Here is a 15,814-nt window from a genome sequence, read left to right as displayed (position 1 = left end):
GACACAAGCAATGATGATGGGCAGTTGGAGGGGCGTGGCCTTTGGGGGCGTGGCCAATCTATGGGTCTTATGGTGGGGGCGTGGCCTTTACACAGATGCACCTGATGAAGGTGTCCGGGTGAAGGGAGTGGCTATGGGCGTGGCCAATCGGTGATGTGGCCGGTTGAGGGGCGTGGTCAGATGGAGGCATGACGAGGGGTATGGTCATACACGTAAACCCAGTCAATGATGGTGGCCAGATGGAGGGGCGTGGGTAAAAGGGGAGTGGTCTATGAATGGGCGTAGCCAGCGGGGGCGAGGCCCGTCAAGAATTAGCCTCCAATGATTTTGGGTGGAGGGGCGTGGCCATGGGGGCGTGGCCAATTTATGGGTGTTGCGGCGGGGCATGGCCATGGGGGCATGGCCTGTCATGCAGTCTCAGCCAATGATGGTGGCCTGTTGAAGGGTGTGGTCATGAGGGGGCGTGGCTATCTTGGAAAATGTCCAGGAGGAGCCAGGGACGCTGTGCAGTCCGAAGGGCGTGGTCCATTGATGGGCGTGGTCAGACTGGTGGGCGTGGTCGGGGCGTGGCCACGCTCAAAGGCACAGCTAATGAATTTGGCTGGTTGGAGGGGCGTGGCCAGTGGGGGCGTGGCCAAGCTGTAGTTTGTGCGGGGCGTGGCCAAAGGGGGCGTGGCCCAGTGAGCGGAAGCACGCGTTTGAGGGGCGTGTACACCGGGGCCGAGGCCCCGCGCATGGACGCAACCAATGATGGCGCTGGTGGGCGGAGCTATCAGATGCACAGTAACACAGGTGGGCGTGGTCAGTTGGGGGCGTGGCCAGCCGATAGCCCATCGGGGCGGGGGCGTGGTCACGAGGGCGTGTCCCGTGGCGCGGACGCGGCCGGTGATGGCGGCCGGGCGGGGCCGTGGCGGCGGTGCTGAGGTAACGCGGGGCCCGGCGGGGCCGGAGGGGCCTCTCTGTGCCTTTCCCGCCCCGATGCGTCAGGGTGAGGGCCGCGGGGGGCCGGGTAGCGGGGGGCCTGCGGTGTCCGGTGCCTTGGGGGTTCGGGAGCGGCCTGCTCCCCTTCAGCGGTTCTGTTCTGTTCGGTTCGGCTCGGCTTGCTCGGCTGCCTGCTGGCCCCTCGCTATTCCGGTTCGGAGCTGAGTGCCCCTGGAGCCAGGTCTTCCGTCGTTCATTCACCCCTTGGATCAGGGACCTCTCTTCGTTCATTTCCCTCAGGAACAAAGTCTCTCCTCATTTATTCTCCTCTGGAGCCAGGCCTCCTTTTATTTATTCCCCTCTGGAGCCAAGTCTTCCTTCAGTCATTTCCTTCTGTGTCAAGGCCTCTCCCCCCATTCATTTCCCTCTGGAACAGGGCGTCCTCCTCAGTAATTCCCCTCTGGAGCCAGGACTCTTCGTTTAATCCCCTCTGGAGCCAGGACCCCCTTCATTTATTCCCCTCTGGAGCCAGGACCCCCTTCATTTATTCCCCTCCGGAGTCAGGACCCCCTTCATTTATTCCCCTCCGGAGTCAGGACCCCCTTCATTTATTCCCCTCCGGAGCGAGGACCCCCTTTATTTATTCCCCTCTGGAGCCAGTAATTTCCTTCTGTGTCAAGGCCTCTCCCCTCATTCATTTCCCTCTAGAACAGGTCATCCTCCTCAGTAATTCCCCTCTGGAGCCAGGACTCCCACCTCATTAATTCCCTTCCAGAGCCAGGTGCCTCTGGAGGCAGGTATGCTTTGATAATTCCCCTCTAGAACCAGGTTCCCCCTTGTTTATTCCCTCCGAAGCCATGACCCCCCTTGTTTATTCCCTTCGAAGCTAGGACGCACCTTGTTTATTCTCTCTGAAGCCATGAACCTCCTTGTTTATTCTGCTCTGAAGCCAGGCCCCCCTTGATAATTCCTCTCTGGACCCCAGTCCCCTCGGTGCCGGTGGATTCCCGAGGTGACAGCCACTCACAGGGCCTCCCTGGAGGAGCAGGGCAAAGAGGAGTGGGGGTAATTTATTTTATTCCATAATTATTGTTGCTACTGAGGCAGATGGAGAGGGAAAGCGCTTCCCTGGCTGCAGCTTCCCAGTCCTGCAGGAGGGAGAGAGGCAGGTCCGCCTGTCCCTGTGCCCATCCCTGAGTTTGGCGTGAGCTGCCTGGGAGCAGGCAGCAATAATGTAAGTAAAATTAGTGCCTCCTGCTGGGTCTCGCAATAATACTAATAATCCGGGTGGCATTTCCAGCTCAGCCTGGCCTGCGGCGAGGCTGTAGGCAGGCAGCAGCCCTGCGCCTCAGTGGAATAACAGCCGTCTGGTAACAGCACCCAGCAAACTCTCTCACCATGGGTGGGTGTTTTGTGCTTGTTTTGAACATGATGTGATCGTGTTTGAGCAGCACGGCCTTTTCCTCAGGTGAGATTACAAATACTGCTCTTGTCCCCTGCCTGGGAGGGGCTGTTAGCTCATCAGACCCCGATGTCCAGGCTGTAATCTTTATCTGTTCCTCGCAGTTCTGTGCATCATGTGAGCAGCATCTCACCCTGATCCGTTTCTTGGACACATCACATCTCCGTTCAAAATGTTCTCGTAAATGTTCATCACAGAACTTTGCTGAAAAATTAAAATATCTGTGCCCTGAGACTAATGATACCTCTTTTTCTCTCTCTTTTTCTTTTTTTTTCCTTTTTTTTTTCTGGAAAAAAATAGTGCCTAAAACAGTGGAAATAACTGAAAGCTTCCAACCTGTTTCTGTGTGGTTCACTGACATAAAGGGAATTGCATTTATCACTGGCACTCTTACAGACTGTTTTAGCTCTGATACACTAGCTGTGATATTTTTATTATTGTGTTTCATTCAGTTTTGCCCAGTGATAATTTGTTAGGCAAGCTTTTTTTCCCCCCCATCTATAGTCAGTGTCCCGTGTCGGCTGGTTTGTGTGAAGCGGTGCTGGTGTGTTTTGCTTTGTAATCTTGTGGGGAAGTTCATAAACCCAGTGTTTGGTGGCTTTTTTTTTTTTTATGAGTGTGTGTGTCTCGTGTTTTACTTCTAGAGCAAGGTCTTATTTTTTGTGGAAGTTCTTGCCTTGTTGAGCAAAACTGGAAGTTAGGGCTACGAGCTTCTGCAATCCATTGCCCTTTTTAACTTTTTGTAACCGTAGACTCCCCAGTCAGAGGAAACGAGGTGAAAAATCATAGTAATGTTAAAATAAAATCAGCATCCTTAGTTAAATAATTTAATGATTAAATTATAACAAATATTTACCTATGCAATCACCTCCATAAAAGGCAGTGTTAATTAAATCTGTTGCTGCCCAACCAAAGGCTTCAGCTAGAACTTGTTCCCTGCTGTCCCAGGCGTGGATGGAGAGCATGATGCCGTACTATTATTCCCACAGATGTTCACAGAAGACACTGAGAGAAAGGAGCAGGAGTGTACGAGACAGTCCTGCCTCAGCACAGGACAAGTCTAGGTTTGAATTGTTGCCGCCTTGAAAACCGGGCTGTATTTGAAATGTTAATATCCCACCAAAATGGTTTAATTTTATTTTGAATGAGTCCATGGCAACAGGTAGAGAACAGCTTCTGGAACGTTCTACCCCTCAAATGCGGCGTTGCATTTGGTGTAACGCTCGGAGGTGTTAATTGAAGGGTATTGGTAGGCCTGTTATCGCCACACCAAGCCATGTGGGGGAAAATACAGCCCGGTTCTTGTTCCTAAGTTTTAGTTCTGTGGGTTTTTTGCCCTTCCCCAGAACCCTTGGTCTTGAAGATGGTGAGTAGCCAGCCTAAGTACGATCTAATACGGGAGGTTGGTCGTGGCAGTTATGGTGTGGTGTACGAAGCAGTCGTCAGGAAGACCTCGGCCCGGGTCGCGGTGAAAAAGATTCGGTGCCATGCTCCAGAGAACGTGGAACTAGCTCTGCGTGAGTTCTGGGCGCTTAGCAGTATCAAGAGCCAGCATCCCAACGTCATTCACCTGGAGGAGTGCATCTTGCAGAAAGATGGTATGGTGCAGAAGATGTCCCATGGCTCCAGTTCCTCCCTTTATTTACAGGTACATGAAGCCGAGGTAACGGGGTGCAAGTAATTCACATGGATGTGTAGCTGGGAGGGAAGGAAGTGGGTAGCCAAAATAATTTTTGCTTAGTTAGGAGAGGGTTTTGTTTGCATTGCTGACACCCAAAAGTCTTATACCTTTAAAAGAGCATATCTATTGAATGATCACCTGTATCTTGTAATTTGAAGCCATGCTGCTCTGAAAGACTCCAGGAATTTTAATGCCAGTCTGCTTTGATAACATGAAGAAGCACCAGAGGGGAAGCAGAAGGAAGGTACAGGCTGCTGGGTTACCTGGTAGGAGCCCCGCTGTAGGGTTAACGAGCAGCTGTGTGCTCATGTCTTGAGACAAAGCTCTGCAGAGTTTCTTAATCTCAGGTGTCCTTGGAAGAAGAAGTGACTGTCCTGATTTTGGAAGCCAACACTTCCAATTCTGTCAGAAATAATAAGCAGTTGGTAGCATGCGGTGAGCTGGTTTTGAATATGTAACTATTCATCTCTTCAAAGAGAGGTAAAGGCAAGAGAAAGAAGGGAATAAAGTGTCCTTTAAGTTGCCAGTAAGCTTGAAGACACCTATTTTTGAGAAGTAGCTGTGGGAAGACTTTGAAAGATAATATGGTTCATTCCCTTGTCAAGAAGCTGCCACAACTATAAATCATCCCCTGGCAGACATTTGACTCTGGTTTAAAAAGTCAGTAGCCTGCTCTGTGTTTATTGGGTTATCCCCAGTCAACTTTTATCGTGTCAGCTTTTATTGTTATCATTCTTGCATGTCTGATGTGGGACCTTTTGTTACTGAGCATTCCTCTGGCAGCCCTTACTGGCTGTCTAGATCCCATTGTGCCGAGTGCTGGACCAGCCTGAGAAAGAGGATTGGTGCCTTTGGAAACCTGCTGTGGCTTGGTAGCTGTTCCGATGTGCTTTCCCGGAGAGATTAGGTTAAAATAACACTGGCCAGCTTTTGTGGGAGAAATTAGTGCCATACCTTAGTGGATCTGGGAGAGATTGCTTCGAACTTATGGACAGCTGTACAGGGAGGAGCTTAAACCAGTGGAAACTGCAAGGTGTGGTGGAAATTCTGGATCACCTGCAGCGTTGGTTTGTGATGGTGGTGCCTGTTAGCGATGCAGTATGGAGTCCTCGCCCGTCTCTGGTGCTGTTGGAGTCAGGCAGCAGCACTACAAACTGTTTTCCTACTCCAGAGAATGGAGGAGAGCAAAGTGCTGAGCTGAGTTGACCCTGGAGAGACCGGGATCGCTTTATAATAGCATGGGCTAAAACAGGGAAAATCGGATCTGCCTTGGCTTGCCCTCTCGCCTCCTTGGGTGCTGTTAAAGAGCCAAAAGGGTACAGCATGTGCAGAGGGAGCATTGATGTCCCCGAGGGGCTGTGGGGCAGGGGCGTAGCTGCTGTCAGCTGAACTCAGCCAAGCAAGAGCTGAACTGGCCTGGCTTTGTAGTGCTCGGCCACAGACGTGGCAGTGGATGTTGTTGTCTTAGTGCCTTGAACGGAGATTGGGAGTACAGCTGCTGTGAGGCCGTGGGAGGGAGAGCCATGTGTCAGTGCTGCCTTGGCAAGAGAGGCTCCCTGCTGCCCCGCGATACCTTAATCTCACTGTTACTGACTGCAAACCCCAAGTATGTGTTTTTCTAGTTCTCACATGGATTTACTATTCTAAGTTGGTCTGGTTTAAGCACTAATTGTGCTCACAATCAAAGGTAGCTATAAGTCACTAGTAATTTTCCTCTTGGATGGAAAAGGTCACTTTTTGAAAGCGCTTTAAAATGCCTTTCTAAATATTAATAGCTACTTCATTTTGAAAGCCTACAGGAGCTACATTTAGTTTAGTATGCATTGGTTTACTACAAACAGAAATAATTGCAAGTTTTACTTTGCAGAGCATGCTCAGAGCCACCTGAGAGGAGCTGGAGTGGCAAGTGTGTGGTTGTGTGAGCAGGGTTAGGGGAAATGGTGCTGGTTTTGCTCTGCTTGTTGTAATAAGCAGCTGTTAGAGCTGGCTGCTCAAGCTACTTGTGTCCTAGAATATCCTCCCCTGCTTATATTCTAGAAAACAGCCAGCAGATCTTCGTGGTGGGAGAGGTGTTGGGAGCAGCAGCTGTTGAGCTGTGCCTGTAGATGAGCCTTCTGAGTTAAGGGATCCCACCGTGATGCTTGCTGGAATACATTAAGGCGCAAGGAATGGAGATGAGGCTTTAAAAAATCAATAGTGGTGTTGCTTCCTCAGCGGAGGGTGAATACAGCCCACTGGCACGGTCTGGAGTTACTTATTGAGGCTCTGTTTGTACATTGAAGTTGTTAGCGCAGTGGGTGGGACAGGCTTTGTTGGGGTGGGACGCGGTCCAGCTGGAACAGATGAAAGCGCAAAGGCCACCGAGTATCTTTCAAAACACTGTTATCTGGCTCTGGCTCCAGCTTCTGGGCAGGAGTGTGAACTTGATAGGCTTGGCACGCGGAAAAATAAGGAGGCTGACAAATATGTTGTGTTTATTTTACATCAGAAATTTCGCTAAAGCTTTACTTTCACCAGCTGCAATGTCTTGCTCACAGGATTGTGAAGAGGAAAATCCGAACTTCGTGTATTTTTCCATCGTATCCTTGCATTCTTGTGATCATCGGGTAGTTATGACATTTCTTTTCCTTGTTACAGCTTGTAGAGACCTCATTAAAAGGAGAAATAGCCTTTGACCCCAAAAGCGCTTATTACCTCTGGTTTGTAATGGATTTCTGTGATGGAGGAGATATGAATGAATATCTGCTATCCCGAAAGCCCAACCGCAAGACCAACACCAGTTTCATGCTTCAGCTCAGCAGCGCGCTGGCATTCTTGCACAAAAATCAGATTATCCATCGTGATCTCAAACCTGACAATATCCTGATATCCCAGAGCAGGGTGGACGCTAGCGACTCAGAGCCCACCCTGAAAGTGGCTGATTTTGGGCTGAGCAAGGTATGTTCGGCCTTGGGACAGAATCCAGAGGAACCAGTCAACGTAAATAAGTGTTTTCTATCGACTGCCTGTGGGACTGACTTCTACATGGCCCCTGAAGTCTGGGAAGGACACTACACTGCCAAAGCAGATATCTTTGCGTTGGGGATTATAATCTGGGCGATGTTGGAAAGAATGACGTTCATAGACACGGAAACAAAGAAGGAACTGTTGGGGAGTTACGTCAAGCAGGGGACAGCGATCGTGCCTGTCGGAGAGGCTCTCCTGGAAAACCCTAAAATGGAACTACTCATCCCCGTAAAGAAAAAATCCATGAACGCTCAAATGAAACAGTTGATCAAGGAGATGCTGGCTGCTAACCCGCAGGACCGACCCGATGCTTTTGAGCTAGAGCTGCGATTAGTCAGCATAGCTTTTAAAGACAGCAGCTGGGAGACGTGACCGGCTGAGCCATGTTCCTCGACAGAGCTCCTTCTCGCTTTGCCAATGGTGCACCTCAACAGCAGCACAAGAAACGAGCCTGAAGTCAAACCCAGAAGGTCTTGTTTTGACCAAACCGATCTCTTTTTTGAGTTGATACCAAGGCGAGTTGGCCATTGCGTTCAGGATGCGTTGCTGTGTATCATACTGGGATGTTACACGCAGGCATAAGCATGATGGTGTTCATTTGTGTATGCTGGCAGGGGGGTGTCTGAAAAGCTGAGACTTGATTCTCAGCACCGTGACATGGAATATTTCATACATTCCACTTTCCTATGTCAGTATTAGGAACTCTCATGGAAAAAGAGATTTGCATGCTGGCAGTGCAAATCTTCAGGCTTTGTAAAGTAACTCTGTGTATATATTTATGTATATGTGTGACTGGGAGCGTATGCCGATTCTCTTAAATTATTTGCTGTGGGTCTGAATGATCAGGGTCTGCTAGAAAATGAGGTGAAGAAGATAAATGAGGTGCATTCCTTCTTCCCCAGGCTTGAATAACTTTATAATTTATTTTTGTTCTTGAATGTCAAAGATAGGGCCTGAGACTTGACTTTTAGACAAAAAAATACAATGCAAGGGGGTCAGCAGCTTTTGTGCTGACATGGCCAAGCGTAGCACTTAGAGCTTAATGAGCTCGCCACCGAGGGAGTCAGATTACAGATGTGTGCGATCAGGTACTGGCATGTTGGCTAGGCCATTAATCATTCAATTCTGCTTTCTTCCAGTGATCAAATGCTTTGTTAATCAGTTAATCTACAGTTTCACAATGTACTCTCTACCTTTGGCTCTATAATCCAGCAGCACCTTGAGAGTTTTTAATGGCAGAGTACTGTGGGCTTAGTTTAGGAAACGTGGATGAAGGAATCCAGCAGCAGAGAGTATTCTTTTTGAGATTCTTCAAACTATGGTTGCAGCACAGTTTCCCTGTTAACTGAAGTGATAACACAGGTCCTGATCTCTTCTTTTCCGCCCCTGCTTCTGACTTGGTGGTGGGGAGGAGACAAAGGGGCAGCTGTTTCTTGTTGAACACGCCTATTCCTCAGTGTGGGAGAAAATCAGTAAATGGTACGTGAGAGCTCTTGCCAATTTGTGTGGCAGCCTTGGCACATTTTTTAGTTTGTTTTCCTCCTTTTAAAGAAGTCCTATTTATTTAAAAGCAGGGGTGGTAGGATGGAAAGCTTCGACTGGGTGCTTATCCCCAGCTTTTGCTCCACAGAGGCAGATGGATGTGTGGTGAGCGAGGTTTCACCCAACACCACGCGGCAGACAGAACCGGCTTTGCGATGGTCTAACCTTTCTCATCAGTTTGACCTTTTGGAAAAAGTGAAGCCTTTAATATATCTGCCCTTAAAGGCATTTTTTTTTAAGCTGTAACAAAGGCTGGTTTTCTTAATAAAATCAATTAAATGTTTTCTTCCCAGATGTTGCCTGCAAACTGCTGTAAGTATTCTCTGGGAAACTTGCTTCTCACAGGCTGTTCTCTGTCAGTGCCGTGAGAGCAGTTCTCATCAACCAGTGGTTATTCTGCCCAGATGAGAATAAACAGCACAAAACATAGTTTGTTGTTATTCCAAAAGCAAAGGATTCTGATTCTACCAAACTTCCATTATGGGCTGCAGCTGGTCCTTGCCCAGGGCTGTGTGGAGCAGATAACAGTTACTTGCAGGGCCTCCATCCTTAGTCCTTGTGATTTTGCTTCACTTTATCATTTAAGGCAAGTTATATAAACAGCAATTCTCAGGCAAATACACTTTGCTGCCTCAAAATATTTATTGTTTAGAAGCTGCCATAGAAATAACTTTCAGAAGGCAGAGTTCCTGCGTGGAGCAGAGCCCCGTGCTCCAGGGTGAGCTGGCAGGGACAGAAGTGGCTGCATCAAACCAAGGATGCTGCCTCTTGCCTGCTTGGACCTCCCCTCTGCAGGGAGCTTAGTCTGTACAAGAAAACCTGTGAGTAATGATGAGGAGAGATCTATATAGTCTTATATTCTAGAAATGGAGAGCTGTTTGTTTTCATAAGTTCAGCACAGTTAAAGCCTCAACTTGTGACCGAAAGGAAGAAAACAAACCTTTTGTCTGTGCCAGCACCATTTCACAGTATTTACATTTCAGCACAGTCTTTCAATGAGTAAAGTTTTAAGAATTTTTATCATTTTCCCATGTTGAAGTTGAGATCCTTTTAAAAACACATTGCTAAATTCCTTCTCTCTCCTGCCCACTCAAAACTCAGAATCAACCGTGTTATTTTTATGAATCCAATGCTCCTCTAAGGTGCTTTGCAACACATCTGATTCTCCCCTGAGGTGTTTCAAAGAATGAACATCGACGTGCTGCCTGCCTGCAGTGCAGAGGTGAGTGAATGGCACAGGAAGGGCTGGGTTTATTGACTCCCGAAGTGTTTCTTTGCACTGATTGCCACTTTAAAGGGTGGAGGTACTTGAAATCCCTCTCATGGTGCTTAGCCTTGCTGTTGGGTAACCTAACACTGAATGGTAGTCCTCCAGGTCTGTGTTCTGTTTGATTTTTGTTTTCTGAGGTCTTTGTTTTAAAGCCTTTGATAAATCAAATTGTTGTAGCAGCTATGGAGTTAATTCACCAGCGTGACACGAAGTCAAGATACTTTTCAGCACTCAGAAAAGATATTTTTTTTTTTTTGTTCAAATCTTTCTTTAAAAACTGTAAAATATATTTTATGGAGAATTTATAATGAGGAAAACGATTGTGTAATTTATTAAGTTCATGACTGTTTTTGAAATAAAATCTTTCGATGAAGGTTTTGAACTTTTTACAAAGAAATGCTTTCTTCTCGGTCAGAGCGAGAGCATCCGGCTGTCGGCAGAGCTGCGGGAGGGTTTCTTTGCTGTGCTAGGAAAGAAGGAAGCAGTGGTACTTCATCAGTCACACCGTAAGTGATCTTAGGCTTGTAAAAGATGCTAGGCTGGCCAATAGCTGTGCCGCTCATCCTCCGTGAGTAGCGGCAGTGCCCAGCTTCCACTGGTGTGTAGCGTCCTACTGGAGAGCTTGACGAAGCGAGGCCAAACGGGGTGGAAACAGAGCTGTCTCCTAGGCAGGTTGAGGTGAGCTGCGTCCAGACGCGCCCTGCAGCTTTTGCTGAGCCCTTTAAGAATCAAACTGCTCTTCTGGGTGTGCTGCCTTGTTCCCAGAGGGGATTAAAGACTAAAGAAAGCATTCTCACATCCAGTAAGTATTTGTAGCTGTTACTACAAGCAGAGCAAGTACCACCCTGGGCTGTAAGGAAATCTCTGGCCGGCTCTGCCTATCCCGGTACTGGTACAACTGGATTTTTGAGGCTGCAGATGAGTGCTGCCGCTCTCCTGGACGCTGGCACTCCTCCCTCTGAAGCGAGGCTTTCCCCTTGAGTTCCTGCGTGTGCTGGAATAGGATTTCCTCCAAGGAGCCCTGCTGCCCCCAGGCAGAGGGGTGAAGGCAGCCCGGTGAATGCACACTCTGCTGTGACAGTGGCCGGCTGGTCTCACATGCCCCGAGAAATGTTAGAAATAAAGCTGTGGAAACACCATTACTTATACATGGTTCAATGCTTAGCAGTCATTTGCATGTTTTAATTAACAGTGCTGTAGAACAAAGGGTTGTGCAGACTCAGAGTGGGAATTGTGCACACTGGGAATGCTGTAAGTTGTCTTGCTCTTTCTTACCCTGCAACAAACCCAAGCCCAGTCATCTCATATGCTTGTATCATCATGTGTGGGTTCCTATGTATCCTGGTGCTGGAAACAGGCAGATTCCCCCTCTGGCAGGAGCGGTGTGGTTAAATCGGTAAATCCATGCGGTTGTTGCAGAAGAGAAAGGGATTGGAGCTTAGATTATGAAAGGATAAGCCCTTAATTAAAGGAGAAACTCAAACCTCTCTGATTATTTGCAAGAGTGGTGATTGTAAATACAGGCACACTTTTAAATCCTTAATTTTCTTAATTAAAATGAAGAAAACCAAGCCTACGTCCTTGAAACATATCCATTCTGTGGTGGAGGAACCTCCAAGGGAATGCTCTAATGCCGGAATTCAATGGAACTGAGGCTGCATCTCAGCTCAAATAACCCAAGCTCTGCTTGTTCAGCAGGATGCTGAGGCCTTGGGCTCCCACCTGCTTATCCCGTTTCCTCCCGGAGGGCTCTGCTGAGCCACCCCTGCTCTGTAGCACCGAGCTGAGGAACTCACCTAGTTTGTAGTTTTGCTTTGTGTTGGTTTAAAATGAATTTTTCCTTTGGGCCAGCCAATCACAGCCCCTGCTCCAACTGCAGCGGAATGGCAGACGTCACTTTGGGGGTGAAATAAAGTCCAGCAGCCACCTGCCCGCCCCTTGGAAGGGTGCCCGTGCGGTAGGGAGCCAGTGCTCCCCCCCCTGCGCGGTGGCTGGGGAGCAGATGCTCAGGTGGCCTTTGGACTATGGGCAGCAAAACCAACCAACTTTCTGTGTTGCTTTTCCCTTTGCTCCACCAGTGTCCTGCAAACCCTTCCATGGGTATCGACTGTCAAGTGGTTTTAATCTTTACCGGGGGGGGGTCTGTGTGGTGAACAGAAGGAGTTGTCTCACAGAGAACTAGTTAGGAGTGTTAAACAAACTCTGTTTAATGAGCACCGCTGAGCACAGGCTGCTCCGTTCCCCTTTCGGTCTAAGGCACTGGGAGCTGTTTATGCAAAGTGCAATTTCTGTTCTTAAGGGCAATGAAGGAAGAAGGATGTGTCTGAAATGCTACAAACCTGTCTGTCCGTCCCAGGGAGGGCTGGGAGGTGGAAATAAAAGACAGAGCTGCTGCAGGGCTCCGTTTGCCAGCTCTGTAAAGACTTTTGGGGAGTCTGAGACCACACGCTCCTGTAAGCAGAGCAACCGAAGCACGGAGTAGTTGGGTGACCTGAAAGATGAGCCAACACTATTGCTGCAAGAGGAGCTGTGGCTCAGGCCATGTTCCTGTTAAATCCCCTTTTTCCCAGTTGGATTTCCAGATTATCTGGGTACCTGAAGCAGAAAGCAATGGCACGAGGGCTGCTGTTTGTAAGGAACAGCCGGGGCCGGCCTGGGGTGTGCAGGGGAACGGGCTGAGCTGTGGGGCTGAGCTGCAGGTTGTGGTTGGAGCTGTGGCCGCTCTCTTCGGGGCAGCCCCACGTGCTCAGCTCTCATCTCCCACTCCACCAGGTAATTTCATAGAATCATGGAATGGTTTGGGTTAGAAGGGACCTCAAAGCCCAAACAGTTCCACACTCCTGCCATTGGTAGGGATACCTCCCACTGGATCAGGGGCTCCGAGCCCCATCCAACCTGGCCTTGAACCCCTCCAGGGATGGGGCAGCCACCACTGCTCTGTCCTCTCCTGCGCCGGATCTAGTTCCTACATGCACGAACTCGTGGGTGCCTGCCTCAGATTAGGTGGCGGTTTCAGATTTATTTCTGCCCATTTGAGCCCTTGATATTTTTAAACTTGTCTAGCAAGCCTTCCTCTCCCCAACGAAAGCACCTGCGTCCTGCCCCCTTTCCCCCCCCCAGCTTGCAGCCACCCAGCTCCAAAGCCTGCCAGCTCCCTTGGGCTGCTCTCCAGGTGGTGGCATTTGCATGGACCTCAAACCAGAAAGTGCTTTTGTGGGCTGTAAAAGTAAACCAGCAAGTAGAAACAGATGGCTGTGTGTGTTATCAGCTGCTTCGGTCCTTTCCGCGCCGGGTCGTGGGAGAGTTAAAGTGGGTTTTATTATTATTTTTTAAAGGAGAAATGCATCTGTGAGGCTTCAGTGGGACATGGATGGTTTTAGCCTTCCTGCTGCATGCAGGCATGGAAGCCTTGGGCTTCCCCTTGCCTAGATCCATCAGAGCCGTGCTGGGAGCCCTGCAGTTCTGCTGCTGCTCCTCAAGCCTGGTGTGTGAGTAACGAGGAGGGGATGGAATTAGCAGAGTTGAGAAGGCTGTGCCCTCTTACCACGAGGGAGGAGAGCTCTATAATCAGAACCTGGACATGCTCTGAGAAAAGACAAAGGATCTGTGCTCTTGGACTCGTGACCTTTGAGGTCTTTCTCAGACTTCTCTCTCTCACCACGAGGTCTCCCATACCTGGCTCCAGACCTGAGATGTTTTGCTCTGCAAACCTCCCTTTTCTTGCCCTTTTTTCCTTTAGGAATCTGGCACTCGCTGCTCTTGGACACGGGACCTGGGGTTGCGCCAGCTGGATCTGGACTAGCAGCTCTCAGAGATCTTACGTGACTGCTGCCTGGCAGAACCAGGCTCTTGGAAGGTACCTGTAGCTGGGCTTTGTCCAGGATTGCTTTGCTTGCCTGGCGCTGTGCTCACTTCCCGGTGAGCCGGGAGGGGAGGGAAACAAAGCAGAGCCCCATCCCAGAGCAGAGAGAGCCTTGCCAGAGCTCTGAGTAACCTTAAATAAAAATAAAGGATTTTGAGCATCCACATGACTACAGAAAAACACCGTGAGCGCTCACAAAAGACTGATTAATCGGGTAAATCCCTTCCTAGAAGTCAAAGTGACAAAACCCTCATCACCTCTCCAGGGGAAGCAGGGGCCGCCTGGGATGCTGCTGCCAGGAAGGGCTCCAGACACCATCGCTTTTGTATCCTGAAGGGAATCTGCTTTGTCCAAATATAACAATTCAACAGTAAATGCCTGGCAGCAGCTCTGAGAAAGAATCATGCTGCTCTGACTGCCTGGCTTCAGGGCAGGAGCATCCCCCGGGAACACCTCGCATTGGCCAGAGAAAGGTGAATCAAAGGCTGTTCTTACTCACTTGTGGCTTTACTGGAACGGCCGCTGCAATTCCAGCTCGGAAAATAAAACCTGTGCTAATAAACGGGGTGATTCACGTTGCCTGGAGTTAAAAATAAGGTCCCCAGGTGCTCTTTTTCTAGGGGCAGATCCCCGATCACCCCCATCCTTTTCCCCATCTTCCTCTGGAGGCAGCTGGGTGTGCTCTGGCGTGGCTGCATCCTCCACACCGAGCCTGAGTGCCGCTGGGACTCTCTCCAGCTTTATGAGAACAGAATGGGTAGTTTGCCCCTTCCTCACTTTCACTGGGATTTTTTACAGTGTGGACAGAGCTTGGACAAGCCCTGACTGCTCTCATTCTTCCCAACCTCCCATTTAGCCTCTGTTTTCATCAGCCATGGGGTTCTCGCTCCAGCCCTTTCCTGGCACCGGTGCCCTGGTTCCTGGCACGGGCTCCCCGGCAGTGGGGGAAGGAACTGGGAGGAGGCCAAGGTCCTTCTTGTCCCGGGACAGAGCACCCTGGCCTGCAGGTCTTGGATGGAATCGCATGTCCCCCACTGGAGCCACCAGGTCCCGTGAGTCCCTGCGAGCAGCCTGGGCTGTACCCAGCTCTCCATCCATACCGGCTGTAAGAGGGATGCAATCATGGAATCACTGGGTTGGAAAAGACCTTGAGATCATGAAGCCCAACTGTACCTGTCCCTTATTAATTCATACCCCTAAGCGCTTCATCTTCCTGGCTTTTATACCCCTCCAGGGATGGAAACTCCACCACCTCCCTGGGCAGCCTCTGCCAATGCTGAGAAACCTTCTGGTGAAGAAATCTTTCCTCATGTCCAGTCTGAAGCTCCCGGAGGCAGTTGGGCAGGAGGGAGCTGGCAGATCCCCAGGGATCTCTAGGGGCTTTCCGACCCCTGCTCTGAGGTTCTTGGGGTGCACCATGTCCTTCATCCCGGCTGCTGCGCTGCCACCCTCACAGACCCCAGGACAAGCGGTGGGATGGAGCGGGGCCAGGGATTGCTCCCAGAGGAGCACTCAGCCCTGGGAAGGGGAGAGGGCAGCCATAAAAATAACCCCTGGGCCAGCTCCAGCCCATTGTGGCTTCCTGCGATTTACAGCCCTTCCCGGGGGGAAGAAGAGGCAGGAACCGGCCTGGCTCAGGGCTTTGACCCTTTCATCACCAGTGGAGAAGGTGCTAGAAGGAACTTTCTCCCCTCTTTCTCCCTTGCCAGCCTCAGGGCCAGGGCAGGATCCCGGACAAGGGGATCACCATGGGCTCCTGAGCTGCACCCAGCGTCTTGGGGTGGGTGTAGAAGAAGAAGCTGTTGGGGTGGATGCGGTTTCCCTGTCCTGTTCCTGACTCCCCATGTGCTGAGGGACACAGAGAGATTCAGTCCTGCCTGGGGGGAGGCAGAGAGCTCTGCTGCAGCTCCTGAAATCCCAGTCAGACTCTTGTAAGGAGGTGGAGGGAGGGGATGAGCTGGAGCTGCAGGAGAAGGAGGGTTAATGCAGGGCTCCGGGGTGTGAGGGCTGCAGTCAGGGCAGGAGGGGTCATGCTGGCAGGGTGGGCTCCTGCTGATGGGACTGGGCTTT

General features: G+C 50.1%; 1 protein-coding gene across 4 annotated transcripts; it reads left to right on the top strand.

The window, feature by feature from the left end:
• Positions 1–801: 801 nt before the first annotated feature.
• On the top strand, positions 802–15,668 carry PDIK1L (PDLIM1 interacting kinase 1 like). 4 transcript variants are annotated; one of them, XM_054086476.1, is made up of 3 exons: positions 802–924; positions 3,730–4,031; positions 6,702–11,412. In XM_054086476.1, the coding sequence occupies exons 2-3, from the start codon at positions 3,747–3,749 to the stop codon at positions 7,440–7,442; spliced, it is 1,026 nt and encodes a 341-aa protein (XP_053942451.1). In that variant the 5' UTR covers positions 802–924; positions 3,730–3,746; the 3' UTR covers positions 7,443–11,412. The 4 variants fall into 4 exon arrangements, with proteins under 4 accessions (XP_053942451.1, XP_053942450.1, XP_053942452.1 ...); XM_054086475.1 differs by having other exon boundaries at positions 820–924; positions 2,684–4,031; positions 6,702–11,411; XM_054086477.1 differs by lacking the exons at positions 3,730–4,031; positions 6,702–11,412 and adding an exon at positions 13,622–15,668 and having other exon boundaries at positions 841–924.
• Positions 15,669–15,814: the final 146 nt, after the last annotated feature.

This window comes from Cuculus canorus, chromosome 22, assembly GCF_017976375.1.
Source record: "Cuculus canorus isolate bCucCan1 chromosome 22, bCucCan1.pri, whole genome shotgun sequence".
Lineage (NCBI taxonomy): Eukaryota > Metazoa > Chordata > Aves > Cuculiformes > Cuculidae > Cuculus > Cuculus canorus.
Note: the sequence above shows the minus strand (reverse complement) of the source record. Positions and strands in the feature narration are given on the sequence as shown.